Source organism: Trematomus bernacchii, unplaced genomic scaffold (assembly GCF_902827165.1).
Source record: "Trematomus bernacchii unplaced genomic scaffold, fTreBer1.1, whole genome shotgun sequence".
NCBI lineage: Eukaryota > Metazoa > Chordata > Actinopteri > Perciformes > Nototheniidae > Trematomus > Trematomus bernacchii.
In genome coordinates this window covers 9,457,320-9,480,565 of record NW_022987828.1, presented here as the reverse complement: position 1 = coordinate 9,480,565, position 23,246 = coordinate 9,457,320, and the positions used below count along the sequence as shown (strand labels likewise).

Genomic DNA, 23,246 nt, shown 5'->3' with positions numbered 1-23,246 from the left:
AAGAAACTTATTGTGAAAGTTTATTCTTTATGTTAGTTTTTGTCAGGTCTTTCTGTCCGGTGCTTTATGTTATGTGGAATAGTAATTCTCCCTCTCATTTCAGACCTCCACGCTCCCCGCCCCCTTCTGTCTCCTGCGTCTGTGATTGTTTTCCCCGCCCTGATTGTTTCCACCTGTTCCCATTTACCCTGTGTATATATTCTGCTAGTTCCCTCCTGTCCATTGTCGGTTCGTTTCCTCATTCAGGACTTTGAGCAAGCGTACTCCACAGACGTGTTACGTATCTCTAAGCTTCAAAGTTATTGTCATTGTTTTTCCTCGAAAGAGAGTTATTGTTTTCCCTGTTTTGTTACTGTGTAAAATCCAGTAAAGTCTTTATTTTGAACCTCTCCTGAGTCTGGTTTCGAGTCGTGCATTTGAGTTCATGCCTCAGAGTTCACTCCTTGACAGTACGAACCGACCATTAAAATGAACTCAGCCGACTCAGACCAACTCAAGAACGCCATCCGTTCTCAGGGCCAACGTCTTGGGCAACAAGAGGACCAGATGGCCGGCATACAGCACGGAGTGCAGCACCTAACCAGCAGTCAGGCGGAATTACAATCATCGGTGACTACTCAGGTGAATCTGCTGGCAGCTGAGGTTCAGCGTGTGCTCACTCACCTGCAGGCTGCTTCTCCTCCGGTTCCAGCGGCGACCAGATCCGACCCCAACCCGGCTACGGAGTCGCATATTCCTTCCATGCGTCTGGCTCCACCCGAGAGGTATTCCGGGAGTTCGGAAGGCTGCCGGCCGTTCATCGTACAGTGTGAGTTACACTATCGACACCAACCGGCTGCTTTTCCCACGGATGACTCCAAAGTGGCTTTCATGATCTCCCATCTCTCCGGTCGAGCAGCAGCGTGGGCTACGGCAGAGTGGTCCCGAGGCTCTCCCATCTGCGGGTCTCTGGACGACTTCATAGACACGATGAGAAAAACTTTTCTCATCGTGTCTCAAACTGCGGCAAAATCAGCGTAGTGTGGCTGACTACGCTATCGAGTTCCGGACTATTGCAGCCGACAGCGGCTGGAACTCCGCTGCATTGTTTGACGCATTCGTCAGCGGTCTCTCGGATCCTCTACAAGACCAGCTGGCGCCTCTGGATCTGCCCGCTGACTTGGACTCCGTCATATCCATGGCAATAAGAATAGACAATCGTTTGGCAGAGAGGAGAAGGAATAAATTCAAGGATGCGGTTGGTCCGTCTCTCCAGAGGAGACGCTCGCCGCCGGATTCCACTTCTTCTTGGAGGCCCCGTCACCCCTCACCACCTGCGTTCCAGACATCAGCGCCCCCTGGCTCCGTGGAGGAGCCAATGCAGTTGGGCCGTGCTAAGCTGTCTATGGCAGAACGTCAGCGTCGGTTAAAGGAGGGTCTGTGCTTCTACTGCGGTCAGCGCGGACATCCACAAGCTGCTTGTCCGGTAAAAGAGAAAGGCTCATCAATTAAGAGGAGGACGTTGGGGAGCCGAATCTCTTCCTCTGATTTTCCTCCTCGCACCCTGACTCGCATCCAGGTAAAAATCAGAGACAATGTTTTTACTCATGGTGCTCTTATTGACTCAGGGGCAGACGAAAGTCTAATGGATTGTGGTTTAGTAAATAAAATGAACATAAAAACTAAACCTCTACCCCAGCCTCTTGAAGCAAGTGCTCTTGATGGACGGCTGTTGTTCAAAGTGACTCACCAAACAGAGCCTTTAGAAATAAGATGTAATGATAACCATCACGAGACAATGTCATTTCACTTATTCAACTCAGCCCAACATCCTCTCATATTGGGGTTTCCCTGGTTGAAACTTCATAACCCTCACATAGATTGGCACTCTGGGAGGGTGGAGGGGTGGGGACAGACTTGCGTTGATCACTGTTTAAGACCGGTTGCAGAGATTGACAGGAGATGTAACACTGGGAGTGTTAGACAGGATACTATCTCTAAAATATATCTTCCTGATGTACTTTCAGTCCCTTCCTGTTATCACGATCTGAGTGAAGTTTTTAGTAAGTCCAAGGCTCTGGCTCTTCCTCCTCACCGCCCCTATGACTGTGCTATTGACTTGATTGCTGGGTCTCCCATTCCTAAGGGTCGACTTTATGCAATTTCAGGACCGGAGAAAGAGGCCATGAAGGATTACATTGATGCCTCTCTCAAAACAGGGCTTATTCGTCCTTCCTCATCCCCAGCAGGTGCAGGTTTTTTTTTTTGTTGGCAAAAAGGATGGGTCTCTTAGGCCTTGTATTGACTACTCACCTCTCAATGACATTACGGTTAAAAACCGGTACCCCCTTCCTCTCATCTCGTCCGCTTTCGAGCAGCTTCAGGATGCCAAGGTTTTCACCAAGTTAGACCTGCGTAACGCCTACCATTTGGTCAGGATCAGGGAGGGCGATGAATGGAAGACGGGGTTTAACACTCCTTCAGGCCACTATGAATACCTCGTCATGCCGTTTGGACTGTCAAACGCTCCTGCAGTTTTCCAGGCTATGATCAACGATGTGTTGAGGGAGTTTCTGAACCGGTTCGTTTTTGTCTATCTGGATGACATTCTGATCTACTCCCCTGACCTTGACACCCACAAACAACATGTCCGCCAGGTTCTACAGAAACTGCTCCTAAATATGTTGTTTGTTAAAGCCGAAAAGTGCGAATTTCATGTCAAGACAGTCACTTTTTTGGGCTTTATCATTTCCCCAGGTCAGGTTAGGATGGACCCAGTGAAGGTTAGCGCAGTAGCCTGCTGGCCTACCCCTGACTCTCGTAAGAAAGTGCAACAGTTTTTAGGCTTTGCTAATTTTTACAGGCGTTTTGTGCGGAGCTTCAGTTCTATTGCAGCCCCTCTTCATGTCCTCACGTCCCCCCAGGTGCTTTTTGTGTGGTCTCCTCAGGCTGAGGAGGCTTTTTCTCGACTCAAGAAGATGTTCACCTCTGCTCCCATACTTACTCTGCCGGATCCCACTCGCCAGTTTGTGGTGGAAGTGGATGCCTCCAACGAGGGGGTGGGAGCGGTACTCTCCCAGCGCCAACAGAAGGACAATAAGCTTCACCCCTGCGCTTTCCTGTCCAGGAAGCTCTCCCCGGCAGAGAGGAATTACGATGTGGGAAACCGTGAGTTGCTGGCTGTGAAGCTAGCGTTGGAAGAGTGGAGGCATTGGTTGGAGGGAGCCGAGCATCCTTTTGTGGTCTGGACTGATCACAAAAATCTGGAATATATAAAGAAGGCCAAAAGACTGAACTCCCGCCAGGCCAGGTGGACTTTGTTTTTTAACCGGTTTGACTTTGTTCTCTCTTACAGGCCGGGGTCTCAGAATGTCAAGCCTGACGCTCTGTCCCGTCTGTTTGACCCTGTGCCTTCAGTCAAGGAGCCGGAACCCATCATTCCGTTAAACCGTGTGGTAGGAGCACTGACTTGGCAAGTGGAGAAGGAGGTGATACGAGCCAACGGGGGAGCTCCTGCACCCAGGGGTTGCCCGCCTAACCGGCTATTCGTTCAAGAAGCCGCGCGACCACAGGTGATCCACTGGGCTCACACGTCGCTACTCACACGTCGCTACTCACCTCGCTACTCACCTGTCACCCCGGAGTCAAGAGAACCATGTTCATTATTAAACAACGTTTCTGGTGGACATCCATGGAGAAGGAGGTGAAGGAGTATGTGGAGGCGTGCCCTGTCTGCGCTCGCAATAAGACCTCTTCCAGGGCGCGGATGGGTTTGTTACAACCACTTCCTATTCCCAACAGACCCTGGTCAGAGATTTCTATGGACTTCGTCACAGGCCTGCCCCTCTCTAGAGGTAACACCACAGTTCTCACGGTAGTGGACCGTTTTTCCAAAATGACACATTTCATTGCTCTGCCCAAATTGCCCTCAGCTAAGGAGATGGCTGAGGTCATGATGCATAATGTTTTTCGTCTGCATGGTTTCCCTAAGGATATTGTCTCCGATCGGGGGCCCCAGTTTGTGTCTCGTTTCTGGAAGGAGTTCTGCAGACTCATCGGTGCCACGGTCAGTCTCTCGTCTGGATACCACCCGGAGTCAAACGGCCAGACAGAGCGCCTGAATCAGGAACTGGAGACTTGCTTGCGCTGCCTGGTGTCCCAGAATCCATCCTCCTGGAGCGAGCACCTCACCTGGGTGGAGTATGCGCACAACATCCTTCCCACATCTGCCACGGGATTGTCCCCGTTTCATTGTGTTTATGGGTACCAGCCGCCACTGTTCTCAGCCACGGAGAAAGAGGTCACGGTTCCGTCTGCCCACGCTATGGTCAGGCGTTGTCATCGCGTGTGGGCTGCGGCAAGAAAAATCCTCTGCTGGTAAAACGAGCAGCAGACCGAAGACGCCGACCAGCTCCTGTATACCAGCCAGGCCAAAAAGTCTGGCTTTCTACGCGGGACCTTCCCCTCCACTTACTCTCCCGCAAGTTGGCTCCCCGGTTTGTGGGTCCTTTTCCCATCACCAAGGTCATAAACCCGGTTTCAGTGAGACTACGGCTTCCCAGGTCCATGAAGGTACATCCCACCTTCCATGTGGGGAAATTGAAACCCCTGAAGGAGAGCGCCATGGTTCCCACCGCCAAACCCCCCCCGCCTCCCAGGATGATCGATGGAGGTCCAGTCTATACAGTCAAGACACTCTTGGCTGCTAGGAAACGGGGTAGAGGGCGACAGCTCCTTGTTGACTGGAAGGGTTACGGCCTTGAGGAGCGGTCATGGATTCCTTCCCGTTTCATCATCGATAAGAGCCTCATTGAGGATTTTGACCGCCTCAACTCGGAGGAGCCTGGGCCGTCAGGAGCCGTCCCTAGAAGGGGGGTACTGTCATGGCCAAGAAACTTATTGTGAAAGTTTATTCTTTATGTTAGTTTTTGTCAGGTCTTTCTGTCCGGTGCTTTATGTTATGTGGAATAGTAATTCTCCCTCTCATTTCAGACCTCCACGCTCCCCGCCCCCTTCTGTCTCCTGCGTCTGTGATTGTTTTCCCCGCCCTGATTGTTTCCACCTGTTCCCATTTACCCTGTGTATATATTCTGCTAGTTCCCTCCTGTCCATTGTCGGTTCGTTTCCTCATTCAGGACTTTGAGCAAGCGTACTCCACAGACGTGTTACGTATCTCTAAGCTTCAAAGTTATTGTCATTGTTTTTCCTCGAAAGAGAGTTATTGTTTTCCCTGTTTTGTTACTGTGTAAAATCCAGTAAAGTCTTTATTTTGAACCTCTCCTGAGTCTGGTTTCGAGTCGTGCATTTGAGTTCATGCCTCAGAGTTCACTCCTTGACAGCAGGTTAATCGATGAAAGATGACATTCTTAAGTTTGCATGTGTCTACACTTTGTTTACTGAAACACAGGTTTTTAAATGGAAAACGTGTTTTTATGTACATGTACATAACACCTTATATTTGAAGCTTTATTATTTTGTATTTTTAATTGAATGGCTTAAAGTTTGCAATGACTTGTAGTGTAATGTTTTAATTAAAAAACATGTTTTAGTCACTGATGGTCTCTTGTTTAAAACATGTGTAACCTCTGGACCTTCCCCCAAAGTCTACAGTAAATTATACTTTAAAAGAGTACTATGCATAGATATTAGTAAACCTTCATGGTAATTCCTCTGATCGTGTACGCCTAACAAAGGTAGTACTTATAAGAAGTGCTTCATGCTTTCTATATTCCCAAAGATGTCCACATGGTATCTAATCAGATCTGGTTTACTATACATCGATTTTATAAAAAATTTAAAAACATTTGGCTTGAATCGTTATCAGACTGAAGAGAAAGTTAAATATATAAATGTTAAGCATGTGAGAAAACTGCAGATGAGGTAACCCTAAATAAAAAAACATGTATTGTATTATAATATACAAGTACTGTACATACAAAATACATACACTTAAATAGCAAGTGTTATATACCATATACATTTGTAATTAAATTAAGCAAAACTGTTAAATTGAGCTGTGGTAAAACAGCAAACTCTTGTTTATATACAGAATATAAATTATTTAACAATTGTGACAGTCTTACAGGAGGAGGAGGAGGAGGAGGAGGGAATATATTAAGAGTTGCAAAAAAGGAAGTAAAGACTCAGTCTGTCAGTGATAGGGTTCATGTGGTTTAGCTTGACTCACTCACTCCCAGACATGACGGTTCAACTGAGCTTTCTTCTCATCTTCACTGGACTTACAGGTCAGGCACAAGACTCAAGACTTAAAAACATCTTTTATGTGTATGCTAGAGTGAATTTCTAATATTTTGAAGGCTTTAATGATGTAATTATTTTTTAAACATGAGCTAATTTGAACATCAACATTATTTAGGCCATCTAAAGGAAGAGTATTGATCATTTTTTATTTATCTTTTTATAATGTTGGGTTTGCTTTTGTTGCAGGAATTCACAGCTTAACTACAGTCAGTAAAGTGTCAGTGAGAGCTGGAGGTTCGATCACCATCCCGTGTCTCTATGAGTCAGAGTACACAAACCATGTGAAATACTTGTGTAAAGGATCTACTTGGGCCTTCTGTTCTGATAAAGTGAAAACAAACAAACCAAGCAGTTCAGGAAAGTTTTCGACCTCTGATGACAAAAAACAAAGAGTCTTCACTGTGACTATAAATGATCTGACTGGAGAGGACACTGGTGATTACTGGTGTGCTGTGGAGATTAAAGATGGACCAGATTGGGGAAAGTTTTTCCACCTGTCAGTCAACAAAGGTAAGAGTCTATTTATTAACTTTTTTAATCTTTTGTAACATTTCAACACTTCGATTTTACAATAACTTCATCGTTCTTCTTTTCAAATAATGATTTTACGAGATGTAATTTTATTAAATATATATTTAAACATCAGGAGCACGTACCGACTAGGCTGCTTACAAGTTCCCATTGAATTATGTTTCCGATAAAGGCAATCCATATCTATATGTGGATGAACAGAAGAGGACAGGATTCAGAGGAGAGGAAATAACCATCGATTGTCACTATCATAACCCTGGAGAAATAAAGTGGTGCAGGCTGGGCAGCTCCTGTGTGACATGGCCGAATGGATCATTAGATAACTCAAGAGTCACCATGAATAATGTCCCTGGTGTTTTCACTGTGACTCTGAGAGGACTGAGGACAGAGAGCAGCGGCTGGTATTTGTGCATTAAAGGAGACTTACAGATGCCAGTGCACATAACTGTTACTGAGAAACCTACAACTAGTAAGTGTTATAAGTCATTCTTAATTTCAAAATATAACATTTTTAATATTTGTTGTGTAAAGTAATTTGTAATTTATTTATTTAATAAAATTGAAATCTTAGCAATTATTAATGTCATTTTACTCTAAAAGCTATATCCACATGTCATGACATTCACCTTTGCAGCAACAAGTCCTGCCACCTCTGAGCCTGTGAAGCAAACCTCTAGTTCTGCAGACCAAGCACTTTCCACTGTCGAGGGAAAACAGCAAAGGTGAGAGACTTTCTTGAATCATGCAAATGTTGACTGTTTATACAAATGTGTCATTTACATTGTGTTTTTTATTTATTTATTCCTGCCGCAGTGTTTCAGGGAACTTAAAGAGCTTCATCATCCCTTTGAGTTTGCTGATCTTCATTGTTATGGTGGCCATGTTTATCTGGTTTATGTTCAAAAAGCACAGTAAGTCTATGCCGAATTATGCTCAATCCAAATAATAGCATTTTTATTATTGTGTGTTAATCATAAATATATTTACTATTAATTCAGGTAACTGTGCATTATTGTCACTAACAATATTTTGTATTGCTTCACTTTTAGGACAGACCAAAGAAGAATCCCCAGCCACAATAATTGTAAGATATTATAGATAATTATTTTCCAAATACAATATCTTACAAGAAAGGAAATTGGTATTAACATAATTTCACACTGCAGTAATTCTAGATAAAATAAGACTTTACTGTACTGCCCCTTTGAAGCTACAATGAATCACTGTAGACAGCACATTAATACTTATTACATATGATGTTTATTGTCATAATTACTAATACCCTTACTCTTATTCTTATTCATACTATTTTCTTCTTTGTAAAAGGACAATTGAACATTAGGCTTTTGGTTCATATTTGCCGTTCAAATTCTGTCCTTTGCTCTTTTAACACAGTCTAATGCGGAAGTAACATACAGTACTGTCAAGAAAAAGAGAAAGACAGGTCGGGTAAGACACTGTGTAAAATGATTGGCACAGAACATTACAAATTTGAATAAAAAAACTATTTAGAATTAGATTTTGGGTAAACTCTTATGGTGATTCAAATGATCATCTGTTTGCCCTAAAAAGGAAGAATTGTTTATTTTCAAGTTGATGGTTTGCAGCTTGGTCTCGCTGAAGAGGAAGTAACATACAGCGATGTTAAACACATGAGAAGAGCTTCAGAAAAGGTAACCCTTAAGCAATAAAACCACAACTTGCATTTCACAACAGGATTACAGAAGTAGAAAGATAAGTTCTCTCAGGCAGCATTTATTATTTCATCATAAACATTTGTTTATATGAAGCAAAATCTAAAGTTAAATTGTTAAATTGATCTGATCGAGTCTGTCTCTTCTTTCTTCCACAGTGGTCAGAAGCTAATAGAGATGTGGACGTGATGTACTCCTCTGTGGTCGCTGTAGAACGTCAAACTAAACAAAGGGTACATTTTAATTTGAATGTTGTATTCTATGGTAATAGTGAAGCTTTTACCCCATATTTTGAAGGCAAAATAGAAGCGTGTCTATATATGGGTGGCCATTGTTGTCTGTTCTGTTGGATGGATCATTAAACAATTGAACATTAGGCTTTTGGTTTATATTTTGTCGTTCAAATTCTGTCCTTTGCTCTTTTAACACAGTCTAATGCAGAAGTAACATACAGTACTGTCAAGAAAAAGAGAAAGACAGGTCAGGTAAGACACTGTGTAAAATGATTGGCACAGAACATTACAAATTTGAATACAAAAACTATTTAGAATTAGGTTTTGGGTAAACTCTTATGGTGATTCAAATGATCAGCTGTTTACCCTAAAAAGGAAGAATTGTTCATGTTCAAGTTGATGGTTTGCAGCTTGGTCTCGCTGAAGAGGAAGTAACATACAGCGATGTTAAACACATGAGAAGAGCTTCAGAAAAGGTAACCCTTAAGCAATAAAACCACAACTTGCATTTCACAACAGGATTACAGAAGTAGAAAGATAAGTTCTCTCAGGCAGCATTTATTATTTCATCATAAACATTTGTTTTTATGAAGCAATGTCAAAAGTTAAATTGTTAAATCGATCTGATCGTGTCCGTCTCTTCTTTCTTCCACAGTGGTCAGAAGCTAATAGAGATGTGGACGTGATGTACTCCTCTGTGGTCGCTGTAGAACGTCAAACTAAACAAATGGTACATTTTAATTTAAATGTTGTATTCTATGCTAATAGTGAAGCTTTTACCCCACATTTTGAAGGCAAAATAGAAGCGTGTCTATATATTGATGCCGATTTCTGTCTGTTCTGTTGGATGGGTCATTAAACAATTTGGTACAGATGGTCCTGGTGTCCAAATAATGTATCCTTACATTTTCATATAGCGCTATAATCAGGTCAGAAATGTAGTTTGTTGATAATGACCAAATACTATGAAAGATCATTTCCATCAGCCTCGGTTATCCTTTTGGATTTGTGTTAGCAAATGTTGGCATTGATACTGGCTAAACTAAGATTATGAACATGGTAAACAGTCCTGCTAAACATTAATACTTCAGCCTTTGTTGACATTGTCAGGACAATGTAACGTTAGCATTTAGCTCAAAGCATTGTGTCCAGCCTGTTAGAGCTGTTAGTGTGGCAAAAGTCATTTTCATCTTTGATCTTTCCTCCCTAATGTCATTTTTTCTTCACTTATGCAACAGATTCAAGCGGAAGAAGATGATGTAACATAAAGCAGGTTGGCTTAGCACCAGAAAAACCTGTGAATGTTACCCCTACCCTACATCTGTACCCAACGTTGGAGGCTTTTTTTTAGATGACAGTCTTGCAATCAATCAATCAATCAATGTTTATTTATATAGCCCAATATCACAAATGTTACAGTTGTCTCAGTGGACTTCACAGTTTGTACAGAATATCAGTATGACAATAAGACACCCTCTGTCCTTAGACCCTCACATCGTACAAGGAAAAACTTCCGAAGAAAACCCACAGTTTAAAGGGAGAAATGGGAGAAACCTCAGGTAGAGCAACAGAGGAGGGATCCCTCTCCCAGGACGGACAGACGTGCAATAGATGCCGTGTGTAAATTGAAAAGATAATACATTTCCAACATAGGTAGTCCAAATGTTTGGAAATGCATGTGTCTATAATAAGATGAATCCACGAGGATATCCATCCAGGACTTATGATCCAGGACCACAGCAATAGGCACAGCCACGACTCAAGATCCAGGGCTCGCGATCCAGGACTCAGGACCACAGCAACAGGATTAGCCATGACTCCGGATCCCGGCGTATGTAGACACCAAATACAACGTGCCGACATCTGATCTTTGGCTTTGCAGAAACCGCTTTCTTTTTTTCTCATTCATATCCTTAAGCTCAAGAGATTTTATGCATTGACAAAAGCTTTCTACACTCTGACAAAATGACCAAGCTCCTGAACATTCAGGAGGAACCGAACAAATCTTACAGGTTTTGTTTAATTATGTTTGTTCATTTATGTCTTGTATTATGTTTTTTTGTTGTTTAATGTTTGATGGAACATGAATTATAATGTTTAAAATAAAAAATAAGTCAACTAAAATAAACATTAAAATGCAATAAATCACAAGTTGATATTTCAGTTTCTGCCATCCTCCTTGTCTTCTTCTTCTATATTTAACTGTTTGAAACATCAACTTTCTGATGGCACATGTAGTGTTAATATTATCTCTCCACTTTGTATGCACTGTGCGTGTTTGACACATACTTCAAATGGTTGTCGTGGTTTAAAGTTTTAAATAAATGAACACATTTCAGTCCATATGCCTGAAGTGCTATTATTTTGTTTAGAAATGTGGACCTTGTCCCAAAGTCTACAGTAAATGATATTGTAAAAGTGCACTAGAGAGGCATTGTTATCTAGTGAACTCTAATTGTAAATCCTCTGATCCGGCCTTACAGATAAAGTATTCATAAAATGTTTTGCTTGTACTAATAAAGATGACCATGCATTAAATCTCATCAGATCTGGTCGATTACACATCATTTTTATTTAAAAAAACTTTTGGTTTGAATCTTCCTCTGACTGAAGAGGACGCCAAACACAGCAATGTTAGGCATGTGGGGAAAACTAAGCAAATAGCAAACTATGTAATAGACAATATAAAAAGACACATAAGTATTCTAGCTTTTATTATTTCACTGTACACATTTGTAACTGAATTAAACAAATCCGTTCCATTCATCTGTTTGATGTGTGTAGGATGTCAGATGCTAAGGCGCCGTTTACACGAGGAGAAAACTGCTTGTATCTGCATAGTTTTGCGTGCGTATAGCCCTATTATTTACACGAGGCCGATAGAAACTGACCCCACAAACGATAACGGGTCCCAAGGTGGATAGATTTGCAAACGAAACGCTCTGGGGGGTCAACCGAGTCCGTGTAATCACCTCGATACGAATATTTCCTGAAAAAATAACGATAGCCCCGCCTCTCCCCACCTCTCCCGCTCACTGCTGTAGCAACTATCAAAAATAGCTGTGTTAATTAAACGCACAAGGGGTTCTTGAATGAAATAATATTATAAAAGGCAAACCAGAATTGTTAACTCCTTAAACAAAATAAACAGAGTCAGATTTCATGCATTGATCCATTATATTGACAATTTTCCAGCCAAACAACACAAACAAAATTAAAAAGTCCGCTCTGCGATACACCAAACTTGTCTTTACTGCCTAATCCAGGCCATTATTGTTCATTGCTCCTGCGCCTGTTTGTAGGCAGAGGACCGGCGTGTCCCAGAGGAGCGATCTCACCCGGTGTTTGTAGAGAATATCTCTCTTTCTGAGCGCGTCCTCTCCACGGAGACGTGCTTCTTCGTCGGTCGATGCAATATCCACAGATTCGGTTTCTTTCAGTTAACTTCCCCGTTGCATTTATCCATATATTTACATGCTGAGGAAATGACTATATCCCGCTGAATACCAGCAATCGCCACACACACTTCCTCCTGTCAGTAGCTACTGCTAGTGCTACTGCTACTGACCATGCTACAGATATTAGTGCAAAATCTACAGCTCCTCTACCACCACCATCAGCAACAAGTGGACATGGAGAATTACATGAACTACATGTTGCTAAATACACCGCGGGGCATAAACAGAAGGGTAGCCATGGCAACATTGCTGCGGGGCTGCTCCAGGCTGCTCTTCTTCGCTGCTTTTGGTGTATTTTGGCGGAAGTTACAGCGCCACTTTCAGTCCCGGCATATGTACTACAGCGTTTCCAGCGGTCTCGTTTGAACAGACACGTTAAATGAAACGAATGCATGTGTACGGAAGACTTTTTTGAATATGCATACTGTGCATAAACGCAAACGTTCCCGTGTGAAGGAGGCCTCAGAGTGATGTGTGCTCTGTGGTAGCAAAACAAACTGCATATAGAGTATATATCACAAACAAAACATAGAAAAAAAAGGAACTAAAGAATCAGTCTGCCAGTGTTTGGGTTCAAGTGGTTTCCTGCCCATTTGCCAACATGACAGTTCAACTGAGCTTTCTTCTCCTCTTCGCTGGACTAAAAGGTTGGTCACAAGACTTTATTTAAATTTGTATACAGTATTTCTTCTATCCAACATGTCAGTTAAGTAAGTTATACCCTCCAGTTAAGCTACTATGGCCTTATGTGGAAAACAACATTATTCACTTTTACAATGGTCATCTGAAACTGTCAGGTTTGGGGAAAAATAGGACCCAAGTGCAAAAAAGGTTTGGTAACATAAAGCGACCTTTATTAAAAAAAGCCGAAGACAGGGAAAAACAAGAAACTACTTATCAAAAACAAAACCGGGGAACACGACAAGAACAAACTTACAGACGGGAACAGGCAGGTGACATGGACAAGCAGACGAGCATAGACAAGGCAGGGAACATGGACATGAAGAGACAGACAGGTATCATAGACATTAAGAGAAGACGAACAGACATGGAGCACAGCAGGGGAAGACAAGACTAAGGCTGCGTTTCACTTCTCTTATTTTTCATTTCCTCGCTCCTCGGTCTCGGTCTCACCGGAAGTTGATTTGTCTGCGCCATCTTGAGTAGCGTCCCAATGGCCTTATTTTTGCCGGAGGACCGAGGATCGAGGAGCGAGGAGCGATAATGGAGGAGCTATAATCGAGGAACCACCAGACCATCCTTCGATGAAATCCTCAGACACTCGCCCCGCCCCCTTACTGTGTATCGCTCACTGATTGGACGATGCAGCGCATGCAATGATCTGATGCTTCTTGACATGAGAGCAGTTTCCCAGCGGAGTGAAGAAAACACATGAAACTCACGGGACTCACTCCTCAGTTTATACCGTGTTTTGTTTCAATTAATGCATCATTCAGTTACAAATATGTGATATATCTGAACAACAAAGTGGACAAAAATCATTTCATTCATTTATTGGAAACATTTTCGTGATCGCTTTTTTCGTTTTACATTTTCATTTATTGTCATTTCCATTCAGTCAGTCATTAAGTGCTATTTAACATGTTAATTTGCTACATATCCACACAAACAAACTAAGTGTGCAATCCAATGAATGTTCATCTAACTGGGTTTTGATAGATAACATATCTCTTTTTCTTCTCTCAATTATTTTATGTCTATTGTGCACTCTAATCAATATTAATCAAACTAATATTCGTTTATACATTTTAAGAATGGCGTTTATCTTTTTTGAGAATTAGTTCTTATTTGATTTTATTTATTTGGGTCTACAACAGATGATACAAATGTTTGTGTCAGTAAATGTGTACTAACAGAGGCGGGGGTGTTTGTGAAAATAACGGGGACAGAGCTGGCTGCTGTCAGACGATCAGCTGTGCGGCGTCATCACAAACGGACGTCGCTTCACGTGACGCTCCGGAGGAAAGGACGTCCCATTGCTCTTAAAACTCATTTCCCTGCTTCTCGTGGTTTCCTTGCGTCTCTCCATGCTTCCCTGGTGGGAGGGACTAGTCGCAGGGAAACGACGCAAGTGAGGGACGCAAGGAATCCATTTAACCGAAGTGAAACGCAGCCTATATACACAGAAGGGTAATCACAGGACAAGACACAGCTGGGCAGGGGAGGCAGAAACACAAGGGCAACAGGTGAACACAATCAGACAATCAGACACCAGGGAAACTAACGACAGGAAGGCAAACACAGGAAGTAGGACCAGACAAGACACAAGGAGGAAAACATTTCAAAATAAAAGGTGGAAAATGAAAACATAAATCCAAAACCATGACAGAAGGAGTATCTGAACAATCTGAAAAAGCACTATAACATTTTTACTCAACTAATGTTGTATTTGCTCTTGTTGCAGGAATTCACAGAATAACTACAGTCAGTAAAGTGTCAGTGAGAGCTGGAGGTTCGATCACTATCCCATGTCTGTATGAGTCAAAGTACACAAACCATGTGAAATACTTGTGTAAAGGATATATTTGGTCCTCTTGCTCATATGAGGTTAAAACAAACACACCAAGCAGTTCAGGAAAGCTTTTTATCTCTGATGACAAAAGACAAAGAGTCTTCACTGTGACTATAAATGACCTGACTGATAAGGACACTGCGTATTACTGGTGTGGTGTGGAGATTAAAGATGGACCAGATCTCAAAGAGTATTTCCACCTGTCAGTCACTGCAGGTAAGAGCCCAATTACGCCTTTTCAAATCTTTTGTGAAATATCAACACTTTAATATTACAATTACCTAATTTTCTCAAATAATGTATTCACCAGATGTAAATATATGCCTAACATATTTGAAACATCAGCAGCATGTACTAATCACGTTGCTAAATAGTTTCAATGAATGATGTTCTCCATCAAAGTACATCCAGTCTCTACGTGGATCAGCAAGAGATTACAGGATTTAAAGGAGATAACATAAACATCAAGTGTCACTATCAAAACTCTGGAGAAAGGAAGTGGTGCAGGCCCGGCGGCTCCTGTGTGACAAAGTCTGGATCAATAGATGGAACAAGAGTCGACATCAGTGCACGCAGCACTGGTGTTCTCACTGTGGCTATGAGCGGACTGAGGACAGAGAGCAGCGGCTGGTATCGGTGTGTTAAAGGAGACTTACAGATGCCAGTGCACATAACTGTTTCTGAGAAACCTACAACTAGTAAGTACTAAAAGTCATTTTGAAATTATAGATATTTGTCAGGTAAATTGAGAATTTTCTATTCAATCTAGATTAAATATATTTTTTATTTCAAAAGATAATTACCGTATATTTACAGTTGCAGCCACAAGCCAAATAACCACCTTGGCACCCACCTCCAAACCTGTGAATCACACCTATAGTACTGCAGAACAAAGACTTTCCACTGTTGAGGTTGAGCAGCAAAGGTGAGAAGCCTATACATTTTTATGCAACTACATTTTTGGACTGTTCTTTTCTTTAATTTATTTATATCTGCTGCAGTGTTTCAGTAAACTTGATGGTCTTTATCATCCCGCTGAGCTCGCTGATCTTCATTGTAACGGACCCGGTTGCCTCGTTCATCTGCTTAATGATCAAAAGACACAGTAAGTCTATGCCGAAATTATAATTGTTTGTAAAACATCAATATATTAACGATCATCATGCAGACTATTTGTGTGTTATTGTAAGTAAAAATAGTTTATAATTGATTCACTTTTAGAGCAGACCAAAGGAGATTCTTCCACAATAATGGTGAGATATGATCATTCATTTCCCAATACATTTTGTTATGTTATCATAGCCATTTTTCTAATAAACACTGCAGTAATTCAAAATAATATGAAACTTTACTTTACTTTGAATTTGCAGCTGCAGGAGTTCAATATATCTCTGGGAAAAAGCATTGATACTTATCACATATATCTTGATAATTACTAAGAGTGTTTTTCTTAACAAGACAATAGGTCAGAAACACAGAAATAGGTTAAATAAATAAACCAATTAAAGCTTTTGGTTCATATTCATCGTTCATGTTCTGTTCTCTGCTCCTTCAGGGTAAAGAGGAAGCAACATACAGTACTGTTAAGCAAAGGAGAAAGACTTCAGGCCAGGTAAGAGAGTCACTGTGTGAAAATTACTGCCGCTAAATATTTTTATTTTTATTTCAAAACAAGACCATCCACAGAATGAACACAGTATATGTGTTTTTATTATACAATTAGGTTTTATTAAACTCTTATGGTGATTCCACTGATCCTCTGTTTGCCCTAAAAAAGGAGAATAGTTATGAAATGTTTCCTGATTTCTAAAAAAAGTGTTCATGTTGATGGTTTACAGCTTCATCGTGCTGAAGAGGAAGTAACATACAGCGATGTTAAACAAAGACAACCTACAGACAAGGTGACCCTTGACCCCAAAAGGCCCAACTTGTATTCCATCATAAATATAAAAAGTTAAATGTTTCAAGTGATCTCATCATGGCCGCCTCTTCTTCCTTCCACAGTGGTCGGATGCTAATAGAGATGTGGATGTGATGTACTCTGGTGTGATGTACTCTGATGTGGTTACTATAGAGCATCAAACTGGACAAAAGGTACATTTTAAGGGATTCAAACCCAGACCTTAACTTTTTCTAACATTCTTTCCCCACATTTCACCATGAAAGCTAATTTCCCTCAGCCTCAGTTGTCTCTGTGATAGTGCTATTTGGCAACTTTTTAGCATGTTAGCAGGTAAACATTCCTGATAAACATTTGTAATTTAGCTTTCTCATTGTGCACATTGTTAGCATTTGGCTCAGAGCTCCATGTAAAACCTGACAGAGCTGTTAGTAAGGTATGAGTTGATCGTAGCTTCGATGTTTCCTCCCTCATGCTATTTTTTTCTTCACTTGGGCAACAGATTCAAGCGGAAGAAGATGATGTAACATACAGCAGGTTGGCTTAGCACCAGAAAAACCTGTGAATGTTACCCCTACCCTACATCTATACCCATCACTGGAGTCTTTTTTTAGACAATTTGCAACTTGCTGTCATTTGTTTTGTCTTTCTTTTTGAAAGGATTCTTCTCCACACTGCTGCAAAACATTTCAAACAAGTACTGACATGGGCGTAGTTTCCCACAAGCATCTTAAAGTCAACAAGCTAACAAAACCCATCTTATGAACCTTCTTAAGCTCAATAGGGGTTTCCCAAAGGCATTGACAAAATAACTCTTAAAAATGACCAAAAGTCAGAAGCTGCAGGAGGAACCAAAACATTTGATATCTAAATATATACTTTTATCGTGATGTTTGTTGTCTGATGTTTGATGTAAAATTAATCATTATATGTAAATGGCAAAGAAATAATAAAAACTGTTCAAACACAATAACTCACTAATGGATCGGCCTGTTTCTGTTGTCATCCCCATCGTCTTCGTATCTCTTCTGGCTGAAACATCACTTTTCTAATCATATTGTTGCAGTACTCGTGTCATCTCTCCACTTTTGTATATACTGTATGGTGCGTGCTTTACACACACTTAAAAAAAGTTTGCATTTATTTCTAATGCATTGTTTTAAGAAATGAACATGTTTCAGTCCTTAATCCTAAAGTGGTGGTCTTCTGTTAAAAACATGTGTATCCACCGGACCTTACCCTACATTCTACAGTAAAGTATATTGTGGCTCAGCACCGACAAAACATTGAAATGTTTGTCTGTCTGTTAATCTCGTTATCTCTCTGTTAGCAGACAGCTTTGTTTGGTCGTGCTGTAACTTCTTCCTTCTCCTTTTTCATCTGTAGTCATCTCACCTTTTTTTGAACCCTCCCCTGCATACAAAAACAACAACATTGATCACTTTTATGTTTTTCAACTGTATTGCTTACATGTTATTCTCACTTTAATTAATTAGTTCTTACTTCCATCTTTAAGATTATTAGAAACTCATATTTAACCTTAATTAGTTTGATATGCTAACACTTTTTATACTTTAAAATGTCATATATGACATGTTCTGGAATGACTATAAATGATGACAGTTGACTTTACTGTACAGTACAATCACTTTTATTTAGCTTTTCGAGCAACAAAATTGTATAATGTAACTGGAAACAGCCAAATGTATCGTCTCATCTGTGGTTCCTCAAACAGGGTTTGTGTTACTCCGTCAGACATCCTCTTTGTTAAACCATAAGGCTATACAACCACAGATATGCAAAGAATAAACAGGGTGATTGTGTGAAGTGGTTTAACTGGTTAGCTTGGTGTCACACATATATAACTTGAAAAGGACTTGGACTTTATCTGTTTTGAGGCTTACTGCCCATAAAAAGTACCCATAATACCTATTGTTTCTCTCCGTATCTTTGGAAATTCCTATTATCTATGTCTGATTTCAATTGTTAAAATGACAGGTACTTGATATTTCCGTTACTCAACCCACTTGGGTTAAACAAATGTTTTTAATGTTTTTAATCATTTCATGTTATTACTGTCATGCTTTAAATAAATTAACACAATTCAGTCCATAAACCTGAAATGCTGGTTTTTTCTTTTGAATTGTTGTGTTCATGTTTTCTACATCGAAGCTATTATGTAAGAGTAGGGTACTCTCCAACCGCACTAATAATTATATATATTATTACACAATTAACCTATGAAACGCAACTTCCTTACTGTAGGAGGGACCCATATTTGATCTGGTGCATTTTATATTTAGGAAAAAAGGAAGTAGAGCATCAGTTCGTACATGTTGTTTGGTCCGCTCACACTCTGACATGGCTGTTCATCTCGGCTTCCTTCTCATTTTGATCGGACTCACAGGTCAGTGACAGAATAATGTTATCATTGTGAATATTTTATTGTATGCTTCACATGGTAATGTCAGAAGGTAACATGGATAATTATTATTGAATATGGCTTTTATAATGCTGTATTTGCTCTTGTTGCAGGAATTCACAGCATAACTACAGTCAGTAAAGTCTCAGTGAGAGCTGGAGGTTCGATCACTGTCCCATGTCTCTATGAGTCAAAGTACAGCAACCATGTGAAATACTTGTGTAAAGGATCTACTTGGGCCTTCTGTTCTTATGAAGTTAAAACAAACAAACCAAGCAGTTCAGGAACGTTTTCGATCTCTGATGACAAAAAACTAAGAGTCTTCACTGTGACTATAAATGATCTGACTGAAGAGGACACTGGTTATTACTGGTGTGCTGTGGATATTAATGGAGGCTCAGATTGGGGAACACTTTTCCACCTGTCAGTCACAGGAGGTAAGAGTCTATTTATTAACTTTTCAAATCTTTTGTAACATTTCAACACTTCGATTTTACAATAACTTCATCGTTCTTCTTTTCAAATAATGCTTTTACGAGATGTAATTTTATTAAATATATATTTAAACATCAGGAGCATGCACCAACTAGGCTGCTTACAAGTTTCCATTGAATTATGTTTCCGATTAAGGCAATCCATATCTATATGTGGATGAACAGAAGAGGACAGGATTCAGAGGAGAGGAAATAACCATCAATTATCACTATTATAACTATGGAGAAATGAAGTGGTGCAGGCTGGGCAGCTCCTGTGTGACATGGCCGAATGGATCATTAGATAACTCAAGAGTCACCATCAATGCGAATGATTCCCAGGTTCTCACTGTGACTATGAGCGGACTGAGGACAGAGAGCAGCGGCTGGTATTGGTGCGTTAAAGGAGACTTACAGATGCCAGTGCACATAACTGTTACTGAGAAACCTACAACTAGTAAGTGTTATAAGCCTTTCTAAATAAAAAATATACTATTCTAAATATTTGTTAGGTAAGGTAATTTGTTAATTTGTTTTGTTTATTTATTTAATAAAAATGAAATATTATACTTTTGTATTGTCCTTTTACTCTAGAAGCTATATCCACATGTCATTACATTCACTTTTGCAGCAAAAAGTCTTGTCACCCATGAGCCTGTGAAGCACACCACTGAGCCTGTGAAGCACACCACTAGTTCTGCAGACCAAGCACTTTCCACTGTTGAGGTTGAGCACCAAAGGTGAGAGAGCTTCACATTTTCATCCAACGTTATTGTTGGACTGTTCAAACAAGTCTGTCATTTACATTGTGTGTTTTTATTTATTTATTCCTGCTGCAGTGTTTCAGGGAACTTAAAGATCTTCATCATCCGTTGGAGTTTGCTGATCATCTTTGCGATGGTGAACTTGTTCATCTGGTTTATGTCCAAACGACAAGGTAAATATATCGTGATCTCTTCCTTGAACCATTTATGTCTTTTCTGAAATACAGGTGTGTAACTAACAGGTGATTTTATTGTCTCTTTTAGAGCAGACAATAGTAGAATCATCAGCCACGACAACGGTAAAATATTTGATTTATTTTCCTAATATAACTTTTCACAGCGAAGACATTACATTTAGAGGAAGAGACGACATCATTGTAATTGATTTATTTTATACTTTATATTTATTGTTGTTAAGAAGGGACTCAAACAAGTATTTCTTCCCAAACTAATAATATACTATTTCAAATGTGCCAATGTTATTTTACCTAATACAATCTCGTTTTTTTTCTCCAACACAGGCTGAAGGGGAAGCAAGATACATGAGAGAAACTTCAGGCGAGGTAAAACTCAAAAATGTCCAAAAAATCTTACACAAAATAAGTGCACTAAAAGACATATTATTTTAATTATACAATATACACCAGTAATTCAATAAAGAATTTGAAATTAATCAACTTTCATATCTTTCTCCAACTTTTGACCCAGAGATCTCCTGCAGAGAGTGATGTGGAAGAATTATAAAGTTAACTGGTTAAAACAACAGCCAAAGGGTAAATACAAAAACACCGGAAACCAGTACGACACCTCATACATACTTAGATCTGTATTTACTGCAGGCCATTTTGTTAGTGCCTCACAAGTGTAAATGTTCCTCATTTTTATTTTGCTCTTGTTGTTCAAATGGTTGAAAATATGTTTTCCCAGCTGCAAGTTGTGTTTATGTTTCTTTTTATTCTGTTTTATGTGTTTGACAAATGCCTTTATGCTTATGTATGTTGGGTCTACTACTCATACTTGTCTTTGATAAACTCCCAATGTGTATTATTATATATCCTGATCCTATTTTCATGATGTTTATAAACATTGATTTAAAGGTGGGGTAGGTAATTTTGGAGAAACCAGCTCGAGATCGCTAGAATTTGAAAATACACAGCCGGAAAAAATCTGCCACTTCCTTATAGAGCCCCTCCTCCAACACACACGAACGCGCACATGACCAATGAGGGCACGAGATAAGTTTGTACACAGATGGAAGGCTGACAGGCAGGTAGGCCATCCAGTTATTTTAGCCGGGTCGGCTCAGATGATTGGTCGTACTTTTTACAGTATTACGGCTTCCACAGATGACATTTTTTTATGGATCTTTTGTCAAAGCACTTAAGATATTCATTGCTATCGGGATGTTAAGAGCATTCCATGGAATATAACAAAAAGTGTATCTCTAGCCGGTTTCTCAAACTTACCTACCCCACCTTTAAACTAGCTTTGTGTCTTATTTTATATTGTTTAATATATGTACCCTTTTCAATTATTTTTTTAAAGTAATGCACATTTATATTGCATGTTTGGGGAATAACTTGTGTTGTTAACTGAATAAAGATATATTTGCATCAAGGAGTAAACCATGATTTTATCTCACCAGCAAGCTGCAAACATTCAGAACTGAGAAAGCAATATGTAACTTGGTATTATCCATGAAATGTATAGTCATGGAAGGGAAGGTGATGTTGTTAAATCTTATTTTCTTAATTATTGGTAAAAAAAATACAAAGTGTTGGTCATTTACGCAATTGTAGCTACTGTCACTTGTCAGTGTGCTTGGATAAATGCTCTTTTCATTGGAAAGTGAGTGCACTGAATTTACACCTTAGGCTTCTTTACACAGCATATACTAATGGCAGTATTGGGGAAGCTACTTTGAAACTGAAGCTATCTAATGAAGCTCAGCGCAAGTTCAACCAGGAAGACCGTCTTTACTCATTCACGTATCTCTATTCCCATGTTACTACTCTCTCTCCTCTCAATAAGTGACCGGGGGCGTCACTCTTCAGTTTAACCAATCACTTCGCTCTATTCCCAAGAGCCTATCATAGCGTTCTGTCAAACCTTTTAAGTCTGCTCTTCCCCCTCTGACAGCTGTCATTTCAGGTGACTCTACGCAACCCTCCTCCACCCCTTTTCACCTCCGGTCCCTCTGAATCCAGGGTCAAGCTAAACCACTCCTCTTCAGACTGACCCAACTATCCATTCACCACCACCAGTGTCTAGACCCCAGGGGGGTTTCATCGGATCGGTTCTACCTTCCCGAATGATACTTCCTGCACAACGGGGCCTAATCGCCAAAATTAACATTGCATTCATTTGTGCATCTGCGCAATAAATATGTATTATTACATCAAAACCGTCTCTCCTGATTGAACTGTTAAAGTCCAATGCTAAATAAATGCATTCATTATTTAATGTAATAAAGTTTAAACCAAACAAAACAAATTAATCAATTCATAAAGGTGTTTTTAAAGCAGTAGTCCTACATATATATATATTTGCATCTTTAGGGTCATGGTCGTGGAAATGTGCTTTCATAGTTATTTAAACAACAGTCACGTTTTCCATTTTATCTGACGACTTTGTTTCCCTTTTTTAAAGCAACTATATTTGCTAAAGTACACATACACAACATTAGGAGTCAGGGGTAAACAATCAGAGAAAATAAAACAGGTAAAACTATCGTACCAGGATAACAGTGATGCAACCATGCTGTGTGATGTGAAAGCATTATTTCATTTCTTTGGACAAATATTTGTATTGGCATTTCGTTTTTTTAGCAAAATACATTACTCAAATGTAAAACCCCCCAAAGAAGAAGAAAACAAATATAGCATACACAAATATGCATATGCAGATGTTGACAGTGAACAATAATTTAAAAAAAACAACAACACGTGAAATCATTTTTACTCAGGCACATTGAGCGGTTGTCCTGGGTCCTGCGCCG

At 40.1% G+C, this 23,246-nt stretch overlaps 2 protein-coding genes across 2 annotated transcripts in view; both read left to right on the top strand.

Moving 5' to 3' along the window:
• Window positions 1-10,111, top strand: part of LOC117499961 — a 172,703-nt gene extending 162,592 nt beyond the window's left edge. The window contains exons 19-25 of the mRNA XM_034152676.1: window positions 8,167-8,220; window positions 8,379-8,444; window positions 8,624-8,698; window positions 8,897-8,950; window positions 9,109-9,174; window positions 9,354-9,428; window positions 9,937-10,111. Of these exons, the coding sequence (XP_034008567.1) occupies window positions 8,167-8,220; window positions 8,379-8,444; window positions 8,624-8,698; window positions 8,897-8,950; window positions 9,109-9,174; window positions 9,354-9,428; window positions 9,937-9,966 (420 nt within the window). The 3' untranslated portion in view covers window positions 9,967-10,111. The remainder of the gene's footprint in view (window positions 1-8,166; window positions 8,221-8,378; window positions 8,445-8,623; window positions 8,699-8,896; window positions 8,951-9,108; window positions 9,175-9,353; window positions 9,429-9,936) is intronic.
• Window positions 10,112-15,068: 4,957 nt separating this feature from the next.
• Window positions 15,069-20,762, top strand: LOC117499733. The gene is made up of 13 exons (XM_034152317.1): window positions 15,069-15,387; window positions 15,506-15,614; window positions 15,691-15,794; window positions 15,911-15,942; window positions 16,245-16,301; window positions 16,528-16,590; window positions 16,694-16,783; window positions 18,855-18,996; window positions 19,125-19,448; window positions 19,642-19,941; window positions 20,116-20,224; window positions 20,324-20,421; window positions 20,513-20,762. Exons 1-13 carry the CDS (start codon window positions 15,069-15,071, stop codon window positions 20,698-20,700), a joined length of 1,935 nt encoding a protein of 644 aa, XP_034008208.1. The 3' UTR covers window positions 20,701-20,762.
• The last annotated feature ends 2,484 nt before the right edge of the window (window positions 20,763-23,246 follow it).

Excerpts from the sequence above, each read along its gene's own strand:
- LOC117499733 (XM_034152317.1), top strand. The coding sequence starts at position 15,069 with ATGAATGATGTTCTCCATCAAAGTACATCCAGTCTCTACGTGGATCAG. Across the intron at positions 15,388-15,505 it reads TTCTGAGAAACCTACAACTA|TTGCAGCCACAAGCCAAATA; the intron begins GTAAGTACTAAA and ends GTATATTTACAG. Across the intron at positions 20,225-20,323 it reads GTTGAGGTTGAGCACCAAAG|TGTTTCAGGGAACTTAAAGA; the intron begins GTGAGAGAGCTT and ends TTCCTGCTGCAG.